At 43.7% G+C, this 16,377-nt stretch overlaps 1 protein-coding gene across 3 annotated transcripts in view; it reads right to left on the bottom strand.

The window, feature by feature from the left end:
• Positions 1-16,377, bottom strand: part of LOC126416096 (A disintegrin and metalloproteinase with thrombospondin motifs 1) — a 498,682-nt gene that overhangs the window by 199,358 nt on the left and 282,947 nt on the right. For all 3 annotated transcript variants that reach the window (XM_050083591.1, XM_050083593.1, XM_050083594.1), the window contains exon 4: positions 7,167-7,381. In XM_050083591.1, coding sequence (XP_049939548.1) covers positions 7,167-7,381 — 215 coding nt within the window. The remainder of the gene's footprint in view (positions 1-7,166; positions 7,382-16,377) is intronic.

The following is a 16,377-nucleotide window of genomic DNA, read 5'->3' as shown; positions in this document are numbered from 1 at the left end:
TGTAAGTCTAAAAATACTAGAAACTTAGGTTTGCCTTTCCTTAATCTATCTTCTAAGATAAGTCGTAGGGTCAGTATTGCCTCACGTGTTCCAATATTTTTACGGAATCCAAACTGATCTTCCCCGAGGTCGGCTTCTACCAGTTTTTCCATTCGTCTGTAAAGAATTCGCGTTAGTATTTTGCAGCCGTGACTTATTGAACTGATAGTTCGGTAATTTTCACATCTGTCAACACCTGCTTTCTTCTGTCACTATTTAAGTAAAAAAGTAAAGCTGTACGGCGTGGTTGGCTGCGAGAGCCCGAGCGGCAGGTTCAGCCGCATAATTGGGAAGGTTTCCCCTATCCGTCTCGCGCACTGACATCTTTCCTTCCCGAAGTGTGAGAGCCTTGTGTCGAACATCGCTCGGGCGTAACAGCTTGCTCTTTTCTCAGACGATATCGTGCAAACCATGGATGAAGGGCAACGCGCAGGTTCCTTACTCATGGACTTCCGGAAAGCGTTTGGGACACTGCCCCACTTTCTTTCTTTCTTTCGCTTGTGCCTTTTCCTGCAGTGAGGGAGGGTCGGCATGGTTAATCGGATTTGGCAATGTTAGTTTAAGGGGTGGCCAGATGACCTTGCTGCCGCCCCCCCTCCCCCCTACCCCCCAGGACGGAATTAGTGTACCCCAACTGTCAGCAACTAGTGTAATCCATGGAATAGTGCGAAAGTGTTCAAATGTCTGCGAGCCGTGGAACTGAGACGGGATGCGGGGACCAGCCCGGTATTCACCTAGGGAGATGTGAAAAACCGCCTAAAAACCACATCCAGGCTAGCCGGCACACAGGCCGCCGTCATTAAACTGTCGGGCGGATTCGATCTGGGGCCGGCGCGCCTACCCGGGTCCAGGAAGCAGAGCGTTAGCGCGCTCGGCTACCCTGGCGGGTCACACTGCCCAATTGAAGACTGTTAATGAAGGTCCGAACATACGTAATACGTTCCTAGAAATGTCAGTGGCTCAAAGAATTCTTAAGCAGTAGAATTCAGTACACTGTCCTGCACGGCCAGAGAAAAAGGTATCGTCAAGAATGTTCCAGGGAAGTGGGATTGGACCCTCTTATTCTCTACGTACGTAATTGATGTGACGGACAGGGTGAGAGAGAATGCTGATGACGCTGTAGTGTACGGGAAGTGCCGTCTTTGAGTGACTACCGGAATATACAAGATGATTTACACAGTATTTCTATTTGGTGTGATGAATGGCAACTAGCTCTAAATGTAGAAAAACGCAAGAAAATGCAGATTAGAGGGAAAAAGAATTCTGTAATGCTCGAATGTGGTATTAGTGGGGTGGTGTGCTGCTTCACACAGTCACGTCTATTAAATATCTGGTCGTAACTTTGCAAAGCGACGTGAAATGGAACGATGATTCCAGTTCGAGTTGTTTATAACTGTAATCATTAGGTACTTAGTTGAATCTACAACCTCTAAATTTGTATTATTTGTCGTGCAACCTAAATGTAACGGAACTTTTTAGTACTCACCCGGAGGACCTCACACTATTTATTGTTTAGTGTCAAATGCCAGTTCCCGCACCATGCGAGATACTGTACAGCTTAGGAAATCACTTCTACTGGTAGAGTTCAAGAAACAGATTTAAACGGCCTATGGCGTGTGCTGCAAACGTTTTTATGCTGAAACAGGATGTTTTTGTTTTAAAGAACGCTGTTTAGATCTCTTGGCACCCAGATAACTTACAAAACTATGTTGGAAGTGTGTGCTGTGTAAGTGTCGTAGGTGTGTGTCGAGGACTTTTTGTATTCTGTTTATGATGACTCTGGAAGTATTGAGAAATCTTGGGGTTATCTGCTGTCTTTTTTGTAGTGGACATTATCGTCAGGAGACGTTAGTAACAAGGTAGAGTGCTGCATTGACCTGATAGTATCCCAATACAGTGGTCGGATCTCAGTAAACCCCACTCACCGATTCTGTAAAGAATCTAACTTCCATGCATAAACAGCTTCAGACGTGTGATTACTTCACAAATGAGATAATGTGTGAAACGTTTGACTTCAAGCCTGTAAAACCTTGATGGTTGAAGATCAGAACCCTAATTATGTTAGCCGGCCGCTGTGGCCGAGCGGTTCTAGGCGCTTCAGCATGGAACCGCGCGACCGCTGCGGTCGCAGGTTCGAATCCTGCCCAGGGCATGGATGAGTGTGATGTCCTTAGGTTAGTTAGGTTTAAGTAGTTCCAAGTTCTAGGAGACTGATGCCCACAGATGTTGAGTCCCATAGTGCTCATAGCCATTTGAATTATTTGAACCTAATAATGTTAGTTTTATTAGTTTCAGGATGTTTATCGATGGAGTAATCGAAAAGTCAGTCCAGCACTGGGAATAGTTAGTAGTAAACAACAAAGAAATGAAAACATCATGCCTACTGCTGGAGTTGTACTGAATGAACAGTGAAAACGTAGTAAGCGATAAACTTTTCTCCTTTCATCATTTTACGGGTGGCTTCAGCGAGAAAAAGTTTCGAAAAGATTTGAAATTATGTGTAAAGTGTGTTGCAAGTCACTAAGTGCTTTCATTCTCAAACTAGATGAAATGAACTAGATGAAGATAGCGTGGGTCACTTACGTGCCGTGAGTACGCTGCCTCAACAATGTACTGACTTCCTGACATACGTACTTGACTTACTGTGTTAAAATTTTAACGCAAGAGTGAATCTCTTAGTGTGTGGGCTATGACAGTATTTTAAATTTATAAAAGCGGTCGATAATTATATGATATACTGAAGATGGAGTCTTACAGCAGTTAGTGTTGCAAATTGAGACGCGTATAGCGTGTGTGGCGCGGGCAGGACAGCGCACGTTTCTGTAACTTCACAGGTTCAAATGGGACCGCACAAATTGAGACGCGTCGCGACGGGGACGCGACTCACGCCAGCGCCATGTTGCGCGACGTTGGTGGTTGTGGCACAGTTTTGCCGCGCCGCGCGTGAGGTGCGAGGCGGGGCGCGGGAAAGCAGTCCTGCCACATGCTCACTTCAGAACGGCGCATATGCGCAGCAGTATTATTGGCTATCCGAAAAATATAGCGTTATTATGTACAGAATTTTATTGTCATTGAGTAGTGTTCCGTGTATACTTTTCAGTTATTTATATCTGTGTAGCTTTCTTCTTTTGTTTCTTTCTTTTGTCAAGAACAATGAACAGTTCGCTAACCGGTGAGGCAATGAACAGTTCGCTAACCGGTGAGCCATTAGCCAAAGTGATTGTATCTTCTAGCTCCACAATGTTTTCAGACAGCAAGAAGGAACAGCCCACTCATCGTTAGCGTAGTGAATACGGAAATAAGGAATATTATAAAATCATGTGATTGAGAAGCAAGGCAGGAAAATGAAACAAGGTTAGCTACGTGCTGTACGAGCTGTTACAGAAATCTGAAAACAATTTACTTCCACAGGTGTGATCCGTTTCTGTTCCTGGTCAAAAGTGTCCAAGATTTAAAGCATATATGTTTCACTCCGATTACTTGGACATGGATCTAATAAGTGACATTATATTACATACATGTGGACATCACATTTCCACTGCAAGCTAAAAACAGTCGAGAAACCTCCATGAACGGCAATGTTTTTTAATAGGCTTGTCGTGACGAGCCGCCAGAGTGGCCGTGCGGTTCTAGGCGCTACAGTCTGGAGCCGGGCGACCGCTACGGTCGCAGGTTCGAATTTTGCCTCGGGCATGGATGTGTGTGATGTCCTTAGGTTAGTTAGGTTTAATTACTTCTAAGTTCTAGCCGACTGATGACCTCAGTCGCATAGTGCTCAGAACCATTTGAACCATTTTTTTGTCGTGACGAAAAAAAGCATTTCAGATATCAGTGGTTGTATAACAGTATCAGCATTAATAAACTAATTATGCAACAGGCTACACAAATGATGAAGTGGTCGGTATTATTCCGAAAGTATGAGTTCCCTGGAAGAGCGTGGTCATTTGATATATGTAATTTGTTGAATGTATTGCTGACAAAGGGAGATCCACTTTCATGACAATGTTTTTCGAACGATGCGAACTCTTCCCCTCAGACGCAGGCGCATTCCCGTCACGTGCATTATTCTCAGCTACTGACGACACACAGACCATCATGTTGTGCACTGGACCAATAGTTTATTTTCCACAATGGTAGAAGAAAGTTAATAGAATCAGTGAGTGAACGCAGGGAGTTCTGTGATACGTTTTGCGTCGGTGGGTTGAAAATAAAATTCCTAAGTGCATGGGTGCAACATTTCATAATTTCTTAAATAAAGAAAATAAATGTCAGTGTTCATCAGCTACCTCTAAAATACGGCCAGTTTTTGTTCAGTTGCACCTGTTCCTGTGTATTGCATCAATTTGAGTCAATGGTGTGATGTATGACCCCATTTACTATAGAAAATTGGTTTTTAGTCACAGCTCCAAAATACTAACGCGAATTCTTTACAGACGACTGGAAAAACTGGTAGAAGCCGACCTCGGGGAAGATCAGTTTGGATTCTGTAGAAATGTTGAAACACGTGAGACAATACTGACCTTACGACATATCTTAGAAGAAAGATTAAGGAAAGGCAAACCTAAGATTCTAGCATTTGTAGACTTAGAGAAAGCTTTTCACAATGTTGCCAGGAATACTCTCTTTCAAATTCTGAAGGTGGCAGGGGTAAAATACAAGGAGCGAAAGGCTAGTTACAATTTGTACAGAAACCAGATGACAGTTATAATAGTCGAGGGGCGTGAAAGGGAAGCAGTGGTTGGGAAGGGAGTGACACAGAGTTGTAGCCTCTCCACGATGTTATTCAATCTGTATGTTGAGCAAGCAGTAAAGGAAACAAAAGAAAAATTCAGAGTAGGTATTAAAATCCATGGAGAAGAAATAAAAACTTTGAGGTTCGCCGATGACATTGTAATTCTGTCAGAGACAGCAAAGGACTTGGAAGAGCAGTTGAACGGAATGGACAGTGTTTTGAAAGGAGGGTATAAGATGAACATCAACAAAAGCAAAAAGCAAAATGAGGATAATGGAATGTAGTCGAATTAAGTCGGGTGATGTTGAGGGAATTAGATTAGGAAATGAGACACTTAAAGTAGTAAAGAAGTATTACTATTTGGGGAGCAAAATAACTGATGATGGTCGAAGTAGAGAAGATATAAAATGTAGATTGGCAATGGCAAGGAAAGCGTTTCTGAAGAAGAGAAACATGTTAACATCGAGTATAGATTTAAGTGTCAGGAAGTCGTTTCTGAAAGTATTTGTAAGGAGTATGGAAGTGAAACATGGACGATAAATAGTTTGGACAAGAAGAGAATAGAAGCTTTCGAAATGTGGTGCTAGAGAAGAATGCTGAAGATTAGATGGGTAGATCACATAACTAATAAGGAGGTATTGAATAGAATTGGGGAGAAGAGAAATTTGTGGCACAACTTGACCAGAAGAAGGGATCGGTTGGTAAGACATGTTCTGAGTCATCAAGGGATCACGAATTTAGTATTGGAGGGTAGCGTGGAGGGTAAAAATCGTAGAGGGAGACCAAGAGATGAATACACTAACAGATTCAGAAGGATGTAGGCTGCAGTTAGTACTGGGAGATGAAGAAGCTTGTACAGGATAGAGTAGCATGGAGAGCTACATCAAACCAGTCTCAGGAGTGAAGACCACAACAACAACAACAGTCATTCTGAAGTAATTTGTGAAATCAGTATCACTCATTCTAGTCGTAGTCTGAAATTGTCCACTACTTTTTCTTTAAAAAAATTATGTATTTGATGATTTGAATTTTTTTATTCATTAATGAATAAAGGAACGCTTCGTCTTTTAGCATTAGTATCCGTATCTGATTCTGAACTCAAGTCCAACAATAGTAATTGTTAAATTCGTGAATCACACAACGTCAGTTTGGCAAGGAGTTGATCAGTAACTGGACCCTGACACGTGCGGGCTCCTCCTACAAAAGGGCACACCCGTCATACGCCTCAACATGTGCGGGTCGCGCCTAATCGTGTCACGTCACGCGTGTTACACGATTCTCAATTTGCGCTTAGCGCTAATGTTAGACTGCATCTACATTTACATACATACTACGCAATCCACCATACGGTGCGTGGCGGAGGGTACCTCGTACCACAACTAGCGTCTACTCTCCCTGTTTCACTCCCAAACAGAACGAGGGAAAAATGACTGCCTATATGCCTCTGTAAGAGCCCTAATTTCTTTTATCTTATCTTTGTAGCCTTTCCGCAAATGTAAGTTGGCGGCAGTAAAATTGTACTGCAGTCAGCCTGAAATGCTGGTTCTCTAAATTTCCTCAATAGCGATTTACGAAAAGAACGCCTCCTTTCCTCTAGAGACTCCCACCCGAGTACCTTAAGCATTTCCGTAACACTCGCGTGATGATCAAACCTACCAGTAACAAATCTAGCAGCCCGCGTCTGAATTGCTTCTATGTCCTACCTCAATCCGACCTGATAGGGAGCAGTACTCAAGAACAGGTCGTATTAGTGTTTTATAAGCGGTCTTCTTTGCAGATGAACCACATCTTCCCAAAATTCTACCAATGAACCGAAGACGACTATCCGCCTTCCCCACAACTGCCATTACATGCTTGTCCCACCTCATATCGCTCTGCAATGTTACGCGCAAATATTTAATCGACGTGACTGTGTCAAGCGCTACACTACTAACGGAGTATTCAAACTTTACAGGATTTTTTTTCCTATTCATCTGCATTAATTTACATTTATCTATATTTGGACTTAGCTGCCATTCTTTACACCAATCACAAATCCTGTCCAAGTCATCTTGTATCCTCCTACAGTCACTCAACGACGATACCTTCACGTACACCACAGCATCATTAGCAAACAGCCGCACATTGCTATCCACCCTATCCACAAGATCATTTATGTAGATAGAAAACAACAGCGGACCTACCTAACTTCCCTGGGGCACTTCAGATAATAGCCTCACCTCCGATGAACACTCACCATCGAGGACAACGTACTGGGCTCTATTACTACTTCGCTGGGGCACTCCAGATGATACCCTCACCTCCGATGAACACTCAACATCGAAGACAACATACTGGGTTCTATTACTTAAGAAGTGACTGTGGCGGCAGCTGGCGCGGCGCGGCGTGTGTTTACCTGCGGTAGCTCGGTGTAGGTGACGTCGGCGGACCCGTTGCCGGCGGTGGCCTCCCAGACGCGCAGCCGGCCCGCGCTCAGCAGGCCGGAGTGCGGCCGCAGGTGCAGCCGCAGCGGGCGGCCGAACGCCGCGAGCAGCACGCGGTGCTCGCCGGCGCCGGCCGCGGGGCCGGGCAGCGGCCGCTTCCACACGCGCACCACCTCGTACTCGGGCACTGCAACCGACACAGAGCATGCGCACAGTGTCAGCACCGCCCACACTCACTCACGCTCCAGCAGTCTCTCACTCACCTACACTACTGGCCATTAAAAGTGCTACACCACGAAGATGACGTGCTACAGACGCGAAATTTAACCGACAGGAAGAAGTTGCTGTGATATGCAAATGATTAGCTTTTCAGAGCATTCACACAAGGTTGGCGCCGATGGCGACATCTACAACGTGCTGACATGAGGAAAGTTTCCAACCGATTTCTCTTACACAAACAGCAGTTGACCGGCGTTGCCTGGTGAAACGTTGTCGTCATGCCTCGTGTAAGGAGGAGAAATGCGTACCGTCACGTTTCCGACTTTGATAAAGGTCGGAATGTAGCCTATCGCGATTACGGTTTATCCTATCGCGACATTGCCTCGCGTTGGTCGATATCCAACGACTGTTAGCAGAATATGGAACCGGTGGGTTCGGGAGGGTAATACGAAACGCCGTGCTGGATCCCGACGGCCTCGTATCACTAGCAGTCGAGATGACAGGTATCTTATCTGCATGGCTGTAACGGATCGTGCAGCCACGTCTCGACCCCTGAGTCAACGGATGGGGACGTTTGCAAGACAACAACCCTCTGCACGAACAGTTCGTTTGCAGCAGCATGGACTATCAGCTCGGAGATCATGGCTGCGGTTACCCTTAACGCTGCATCATAAACAGGAGCGCCTGCGATGGTGTACTCAACGACGAACCTGGGTGCACGAATGGCAAAACGTAATTTTTTCGGATGAATCCAGGTTCAGTTTACAGCATCGTGATGGTCGCATCCGCGATTGGCGACATCGCGGTGAACGCACATTGGATGTGTGTATTCGTCATCGCCATACTGGCGTATCACCTGGCGTGATGGTATGGGGTGCTATTGGTTACACGTCTCAGTCACCTCTTGTTCGCATTGACGGCACTTTGAACAGAGGACGTTACATTTCAGATGTTTTACGACCCGTGGCTCTACCCTTTATTCGATCCCTGCAGGATAATGCACGACCGCATGTTGCAGGTCCTGTACGGGCCTTTCTGGATACAGAAAATGTTCGACTGCTGCCCTGGCCAGCACATTCTCCAGATCTCTCACCAATTGAAAACGTCTGGACAATGGTGGGCCGAGCAACTGGCTCGTCACAATACGCCAGTCACTACTGTTGATGAACTGTGGTATCGTGTTGAAGCAGCATGGGCAGCTGTACCTGTACACGCCATCCAAGCTCTGTTTGACTCAATGCCAAGGCTTATCAAGGCTGTTATTACGGCCAGAGGTGGTTGTTCTGAATAATGATTTCTCAGGATCTATGCACCCAAACTGCGTGAAAATGTAATAACATGTCAGTTCTACTATAATATATCTATCCAATGAACACCCGTTGATCATCTGCATTTCTTCTTGGTGTAGCAGTTTTTATGGCCAGTAGTGTAGTTGTAACCGGGGACAAGTCACTTTTGCTGTTCCACAAAGTTCTATTCCAGGTCCACTAGCGTTAGTCATACAGGGTGGTCAGAAACAATCTGAAAAGCTTGTAAGGTTGTTGCGGGTTATGTTGAATTCAAAAATAATTGCTAAGAAAAAAAACGTATTTTGCACCGTTTCCGAAGTTAGCCAATCACACCGTTGCCCGCAAATTCATGGGACCTGCCAGAGACGGTGTCGCCAAAGGTATTCTTTTAGTTTCGTAAAACCAAAAAAGAGAGCAATGCAATAATTGGACTTCGGACCTCAGTAAGGCACCAACCTGAGCCAAACGCTGAGCAGCCTCGTGCGCCATCTTCTACGCTATCTGGCGGACCGCTTTAAATTGCGGGCGCAACGGTCTGATACCCAACTTCAGTGCTAGTTAACTAGGAAACGGCGCAGTGCATCGACTTTTTTTCTTAACTATTATTTCTCAGCACAACCTACCCTGCAACACCCTTACAAACTTTTCTATTTCCGACCGCCCTTATATTTAAATAACTTCTGGACTGATATACAGCAAGCAGTATTACTTCTTTTCGTAGATGGCACAAGCACTGTAATCAATCCAACCATACATAGTACGGTAAATAATGTTCTTAAAATTGTTGTTGATTGATTTTCTGCAAATGATCTCTTTCAGTTTCAAAAAAGACACGACATATTCAGTTTTACACCTCCAGAGGTGCTACACTGATCATAAATCTGGTAAGGAAGCAATGAGAAGGGTGAAAACTTCAAAATTTTTGGCTTCGGTAGTGATGAGAATTGAAATGGGAGGGAAACGCCATTTCTGAACTCCCAAAACAACTCCCTTCAATCATATTTGCACTTCGAAACACTGCAGATCTTGTGGAGGGACAAATCATAAAATGGTAACCAGCTCTGTATTTGCCTGAAAGAATGTGGAAAAGCGGATAGAACCCCGTTTAGTGTAAGAAGAGTTCTGTTCTATGGTCATATCCATAGAATGAATCCTAACAGACTTACATAAAAAACTGTTCATTCTGAAAAAGTGCACGGAGACCTAGAAGAAGAAATAATGACACAAAAGCACTAGTATGAAAAAGTAAAATTTCAAAGACAGTTCCAACAGAGCAGGGAAGAAAATGGGCTGTAGAAATGAGAAAAGAGCGGACTAATGAGTGAAAGAGTGTTGCAGAAAGCGTAAAGCTAATTTAGTGACTTCAACTTTGCCCTCAGCTGGACTGTAACGCAAGAAGAATCAAACACTTTGTTGATTCCTGTATTGGATTGTCCGATCGCTATTGTTGAGTGTCAAATGATTACGTAATTTTGCTACGTGTTTATCCAACTACAGCAAGCAGCCGGACAAACATACACTGTTAGAACGATAACGAAAGGCAAGGCCTTCTAATAATCGTGTCAAACCAATCATTCTCTGGTAAATTACGGCCATCAAGGAATCCTCGCGAATGACAAGCTGTGATATGAAGAAATCTACTCACTGCCACCGCTTGTTACCTTACAAGCATTTTACATGCCAGTAATCGATAGATAAAGAAGTACCCACTGAAGAGTACCCAGCTAGTTGAAAGATATATGATTTATAAATTCTAGATATGTCTTTGTTCGTACCGAACGCGAATGGCACTGTCTTAATGTTTTGATGGTATGTCGTCGTCGTCAGATGCCCATATATACCTTCATAATTGCAAGACGGCTGACACATCCAGTAGCTTTCTTAATTTGTTTTGGTAGTTATGTGACACTTTTGGCTGTGCAGCTATACTGTACTTTTTAGGTTCTACTTTTGACGAGGTACAGCATCGCTCCCTCTTATACTCGACCGACGTAGCTATTTTCTAGATATGTACCTTTGTCCCTGCTTATTTTGTACCTTCGCGTTTTCCTTGTTGTGTAAATACAGTAATTATGACGTAAAAAGTAGGCGAGCCACACCCATAATAACATGGCAAGACCTTTGTTGACCGCAAAGTTACTTTAGGAGTGCGAGCAGGTTTCTCGTAATGCTACTCCAGTAAACTTGTTTCTCAGGTTACAGAGTATGTTTTCGTTTCTGGGAGCTGGCGCTAGACGCATTGTGAAAAATAGACTGTAAACGCTTTTAGCAATAGTCGTCTCAGGGAAATAGAGATACAGTAGATAGAATATTTCATTAGTTTGTAAATGTCACAGGAGCCGTAATCCACTAAAGACTGAAAGTTAATCTTGCAATAATGGAAGTGTTTGTCGTCACTAAGGTTCGTAATCCACAAAAATGAAATATTACAAAGGATGACCTAAAACTGATTGTGAAAAGCGATCATTGTAGAGCTTACATCGTGCGCGAAATACATAACTGTTGGCCATAGTGTCAACATTTCAATTCAATAGTACAACCAATAAAATGAAGGATACTTTCTTAAATTAGAAGCTATTTTCTTTAGCTAATAAGTTGTTGAATTAATGAGTGATAAAATTTGCATAAAATTATCTTTGTGTCCCTAGATAAGAGAGATAAAGACAGAAATCATACCATATTTGTCAGATACGAAAATATTTTTGTTGTAATTCCCTTTCAGTTTATATTTATTAATTTTCACTAATTTGTGATCTTCCTTCCGTTATATTCGTGGTACGGTCCTTGGTGTATACAGCTTCCTTGGCCAAGAGCACGTCCGATTTGTTCTCCATCTTTGTCCAGCTGAGTTTTTAAGCCAACGAGTTGGGTAGTGACAGGAAGTTGATATCTAACCTTTCTTTGAAATGTGGGACGAGTGTCGTTACATAAATATCGTGCCTAATAAACTGTTAATCACAGAATTTACTGTAGAAGGAAACGTTCAGGTGTTACGACAGTTACAAGAAAATCTACGGTAGCATAGCAGAAAAACAATATTTTCTGCCAAATTCCTTTGGATTCAGTACCGGCATTATTTGACTTCAGCAGACTATCACGAGATGTTTTTATCTATTGCGAGACTATTCACAACAGCGAAGAGATTTTTATATATATTTGACACATCACTAAATACTGTGGAGAAAGACTTCGTTTTCGTTTTGATAAGAATGTGCAACTTAGATAATTTTGTGGTTCATCCTCAACTAGTACAAGGAACTTCGTTTGTTTAAGTTCACTGACGCAGGTAAGACTCGTTCAGTTGCCACTGACGAAATGAGCTTTTCTATGATGGGATGGGCTAGAACGGGGTCATAAAGCATCGTGTGACCAAACGATGAGCTTCTACAGTACAAACGCAACGACCGACGTACAGCGACATTTTTAGCCTGTTTACTCCTGTTAGTTGATTTTTGTACTAAAATTTTACAAAATATATGTACAATGTACTTTCTGTAAGGTATCAAGCCACAAAGCTATCTGTAACGTGAGTGGGTAGCAAATTCCGCAAGATGGGATCACCTTAATGTTGACATCCCGAAGTTCAAAAGTAGAATTTTTTTATTTTATTTTATTTTATTTTTTTGTGGTAAGCCAAATAGAACCAAACTGCTGAGGTCATCGGTTCCTAGGCTTACACACTACTTATTCTAGCAACCGCTCCCTCTCATGTTCGCCTGACATGCAGCAACGATGCACCCACCCGCTACCTTTCAAGCTACTGTTGATAATAGTGAGGCTGATCAACGATCGTCCACTAGACGGGGGACCGTCTCCGTACTGAGTTAAATACATGCATAAAACTTCCAGGATACGGCAAGGTACGAAAATGGAAACCCCATTGGTGACACTTTTGAACAAGCTGCAGAAGTAATTAAAGACAAAGCGAAGAACAGGATTTCAACGATCGGAGAAAAATAGTATGTTCTAGCAAGTTGGCTTCGGGATATAAGATTTGAAAAACGTTCTTCCTACCAAAATCGAAACATTTAAACAGCAAAACTGGATCATTCGCAAGATTACCGATACCGTTTTGCAATAAGAAAGTTGCAATCACATGGATTAAGTGAACACGAGACGTCAGTTTGATGAATATAGATGAAGGAAAAATTTATGAAACTGTGGAATCAGGTAACAGCAGACGTGGGTGCCTAGCTACCTGCGACAGCTATTCGGTGGTAGCCAGGAAGGCGCTTTGCCTCATCGCCGATCAGGAGCTCAAAGAACGGGAACTGCGCTCGTCTGTCGGCGCCGAAGGCGAGGAAGCTGCCAAGGCCTGCGCGAGGTCGCAGTGGCTGGAAGGGCGCAAGCGGCGCTGCAAAATGCTAAAGCGTGTGGTGCCGCCCAGCTCCAGAAAGACACCTGCTGGCTGGCCCTGTTCAGTTCATCGACTCTTTGCCGAATTCCCTACGCAGTCCAGGCAAGCAGTTCAGGTAAGCATATCTAAGGTGGTTCAGATGAGATCGCGAAGACGAAAGAGTAAAGCGTGCCACGAAGACAATGGATGAACGAGCCAAAACTGTGCAACACATCGGAACATGAAAACATGGGAAGGCAACGACTGTAATCTAGAGCGGACGTCACGCCACTCCTGATGATTTGAGGCGCTTGCTTTTGTGAGGACGACGCCGGCCGAAGTGGCCGTGCGGTTAAAGGCGCTGCAGTCTGGAACCGCAAGACCGCTACGGTTGCAGGTTCGAATCCTGTCTCGGGCATGGATGTTTGTGATGTCCTTAGGTTAGTTAGGTTTAACTAGTTCTAAGTTCTAGGGGACTAATAACCTCAGCAGTTGAGTCCCATAGTGCTCAGAGCCATTTGAACCATTTTTTTTTTGTGAGGACGACGGCTCAAATCCTCGTCCGGCTATCTAGATTTACGTTTTCCGTGATTTCCCCAAATCGCTTAAGCCAAATGTCGAGATGGTCCCTTTGAAAAGGACACAGCCGATTTCCTTCCCCCCGTAATCCGCACTCTATCATCTCTAATGACTTAGCTATCGACGGGACGTTACACCGGAAATTTCCGTCACATGGGATAGCAAAAGTGAACAAGCTGTGAAAAATCAAATTGACTCTAAAAACACAACATTCGCTCAGAATATTGATCCAACATAATACGTCGTGAAAGTACAGTGTTTGATATTTTCTAGAGAACAGTCGCATATAGTATTGTAGTTGTTACTAACGCGGCTACAGGGACATTAAAGGACCACATTAACATCTAGAGAATATTCTATCTTTATTTTCGAAAAATACTGATTTGGTCCAATAGCTGTATGTCGGTTTATTAAAACTACTGTCTTAGGTGTTACAGTAAACCAAATTTCATCTGCGAATATCATAATTCTCAGCCGCCAATGATTCCAGCCATATTTTTCAGCATGCCTCTATTGTGAGGTCTTAGATGGAAACCAGTGGATGATAGCGCACGGATTTCTAACACCCGAACCTGCAGATGTCACACACTCAAATCGGTACCAAACTTCGTATAAAAAAATAGTTCAAATGGCTCTGAGCACTATGGGACTTAACATCTGAGGTCATCAGTCCCCTAGAACTTAGAACTACTTAAACCTAACTAACATAAGGACATCACACACATCCATGCCCGAGGCAGGATTCGAACCTGCGACCGTAGCAGTCGTGCGGTTCCGGACTGCAGCGCCTAGAACCGCGTGGCCACCGAGGTCGGCAAACTTCGTATAACGAGTATCAAACAAAACACCGATTTAGTTCGGGCTATGTGCTGTCGTTCGGTAGAACATGCGTAAACGCTAATTAAAAAATAACACCAGAACTACGACCGAACGAGGTGGCGCATTGGTTAGCACACTGGACTCACATTCGGGAGGACAGCGGTTCAAAACCGCGTCCAGCCATCCTAATTTGGGTTTACCCTGATATTCCTAAATCGTTTCAGGCAAATGTCGGGACGGTTCCTTTGAAAGGGCACGGCCGACTTCCTTCCCCATCTTTGCCCAGTCCGATATGACCGATGACCTCGCTGTTTGGTCCCCTCTCCCAAATCAACCAACCAACCAGAACTACGAAGGACAGTAAAAGGGCATCTGTGAGCAATTGTTTGTTCGATCTCACGTGGATGAGCCGGTAGAGCGCGCGGTCGTCGTGTCAAAGGTCCCTCGTACAGATCTCACTAATGATATTTTTTTTAAATGTTTACGAGTGAAACTGTTATATGAGAGAACATTTTCCTGACATGTAAAAGAATTTTTCGGAGTTCGTAGCAACGCAGTTTTGGCAGTCTGCTTTCGCTTCGGTAGTTGACCGTTATGTACTTACTATTGATCTTATTATTTCTGGTATCGATCTGACTGCCGGACATCTGGAGGTTTGGTTGTAAACACACTGCGCCGTGCTTCAGTCGTCGTGAAATGCCTCTAAAAGAAAACGAGGGTGCTTGAAACACTGGCCAAGATCAGCAAGATTAACGAACTTTGCTCGGCGACATCGCTGGTGGTACACCTCCATGGTCCATAGACATCACAGTCCCTTTGATTAAAGCAAGTTACACCAGACACAAATAATACGTATTTCCGTTTTCGTAGCACTCGCAACATTGGTGATACTTTGATCCGCTTCAATCCTGAAAGCTGCAGTTCCACAATCATTATCACCCAATGAATCCTTCAGCGTTATTATTCAGTGTGGAAACCAATTTCACAATACAACTATTTCTCTTACTACTGCAGGTGGCAACATGTTTTCCCTGATTGGTACTCTCTGGCGGCACTGAAGCATAAACCGCTGGCACAGACCGCTCCTCACGAAAGACTGTAGTACGGGCGCTAAAGGCATTGCCGTTGTGCACCCAAACCGGGACATCATCACTATCGAAAAGGTTATAGGAAATGAGCGATGAGGGCGGCAAGTGATCCTGTTCGTAATGATGCAGACTGATATATTCCGTAGCCTTGAATGAACGAACTTGTTAAGCGAGCAGACAAGACGTCCTTGAAGGGGAAGTGCACTCATTAATCATCATCTTAGGTTTCCCCCTGGAATAAAAAAAATATAGATGCACAGGCTAATGTTATGTACATCTTAACCCTTAAGGAAAACTGTTCATTAGAAGGTATTAAGCAACCAAAACATTCGTTTCATAGCACTTTATGTTTAACGTATCAAATAACCTTTACACGTCAGGCTCTCCGTATCTACACGAGTACATAAATGCTAGCAGGATTAACTTGCAAATCATAAAATAAGATGCTAACCTTTGTCTAGATGTCTATTTGTCTTGACACAATATTTTACTTATCTGTCTTTCAGAATGTAAATTTTGCGTGCTTTGGAAATAGCTCATTCTTGCTGAATAGTGGAGACAGATGTAAAAGCGTTATTGGTTTTCTGAAGCCACTCATCACAGGCTGTATATCGCACACTAATACGCCTGGAGTTGCGAGAGGCCGACATTCAGCGTTGTTACACCATTAGCGATGCAGATATGTTGATGTATGCTGCTGACACGTCTAGCGGTTCGCAAGATGAAATGAGATCAGAATAACCGGCAGTACTTAGCAATTCAGGAAGCTATCGTCAGACTCCTTTACATGTGTGACGTAACAGCACAGCGTTCTCTCCACTAACGAACGAGGACAAGCTTGTGACATCACTTT

Source organism: Schistocerca serialis, chromosome 8 (assembly GCF_023864345.2).
Source record: "Schistocerca serialis cubense isolate TAMUIC-IGC-003099 chromosome 8, iqSchSeri2.2, whole genome shotgun sequence".
Classification (NCBI taxonomy): Eukaryota; Metazoa; Arthropoda; class Insecta; order Orthoptera; family Acrididae; genus Schistocerca; species Schistocerca serialis.
The sequence above is the reverse complement of the archived record's forward strand: the minus strand, read 5'-3'. Positions and strand labels throughout refer to the sequence as shown.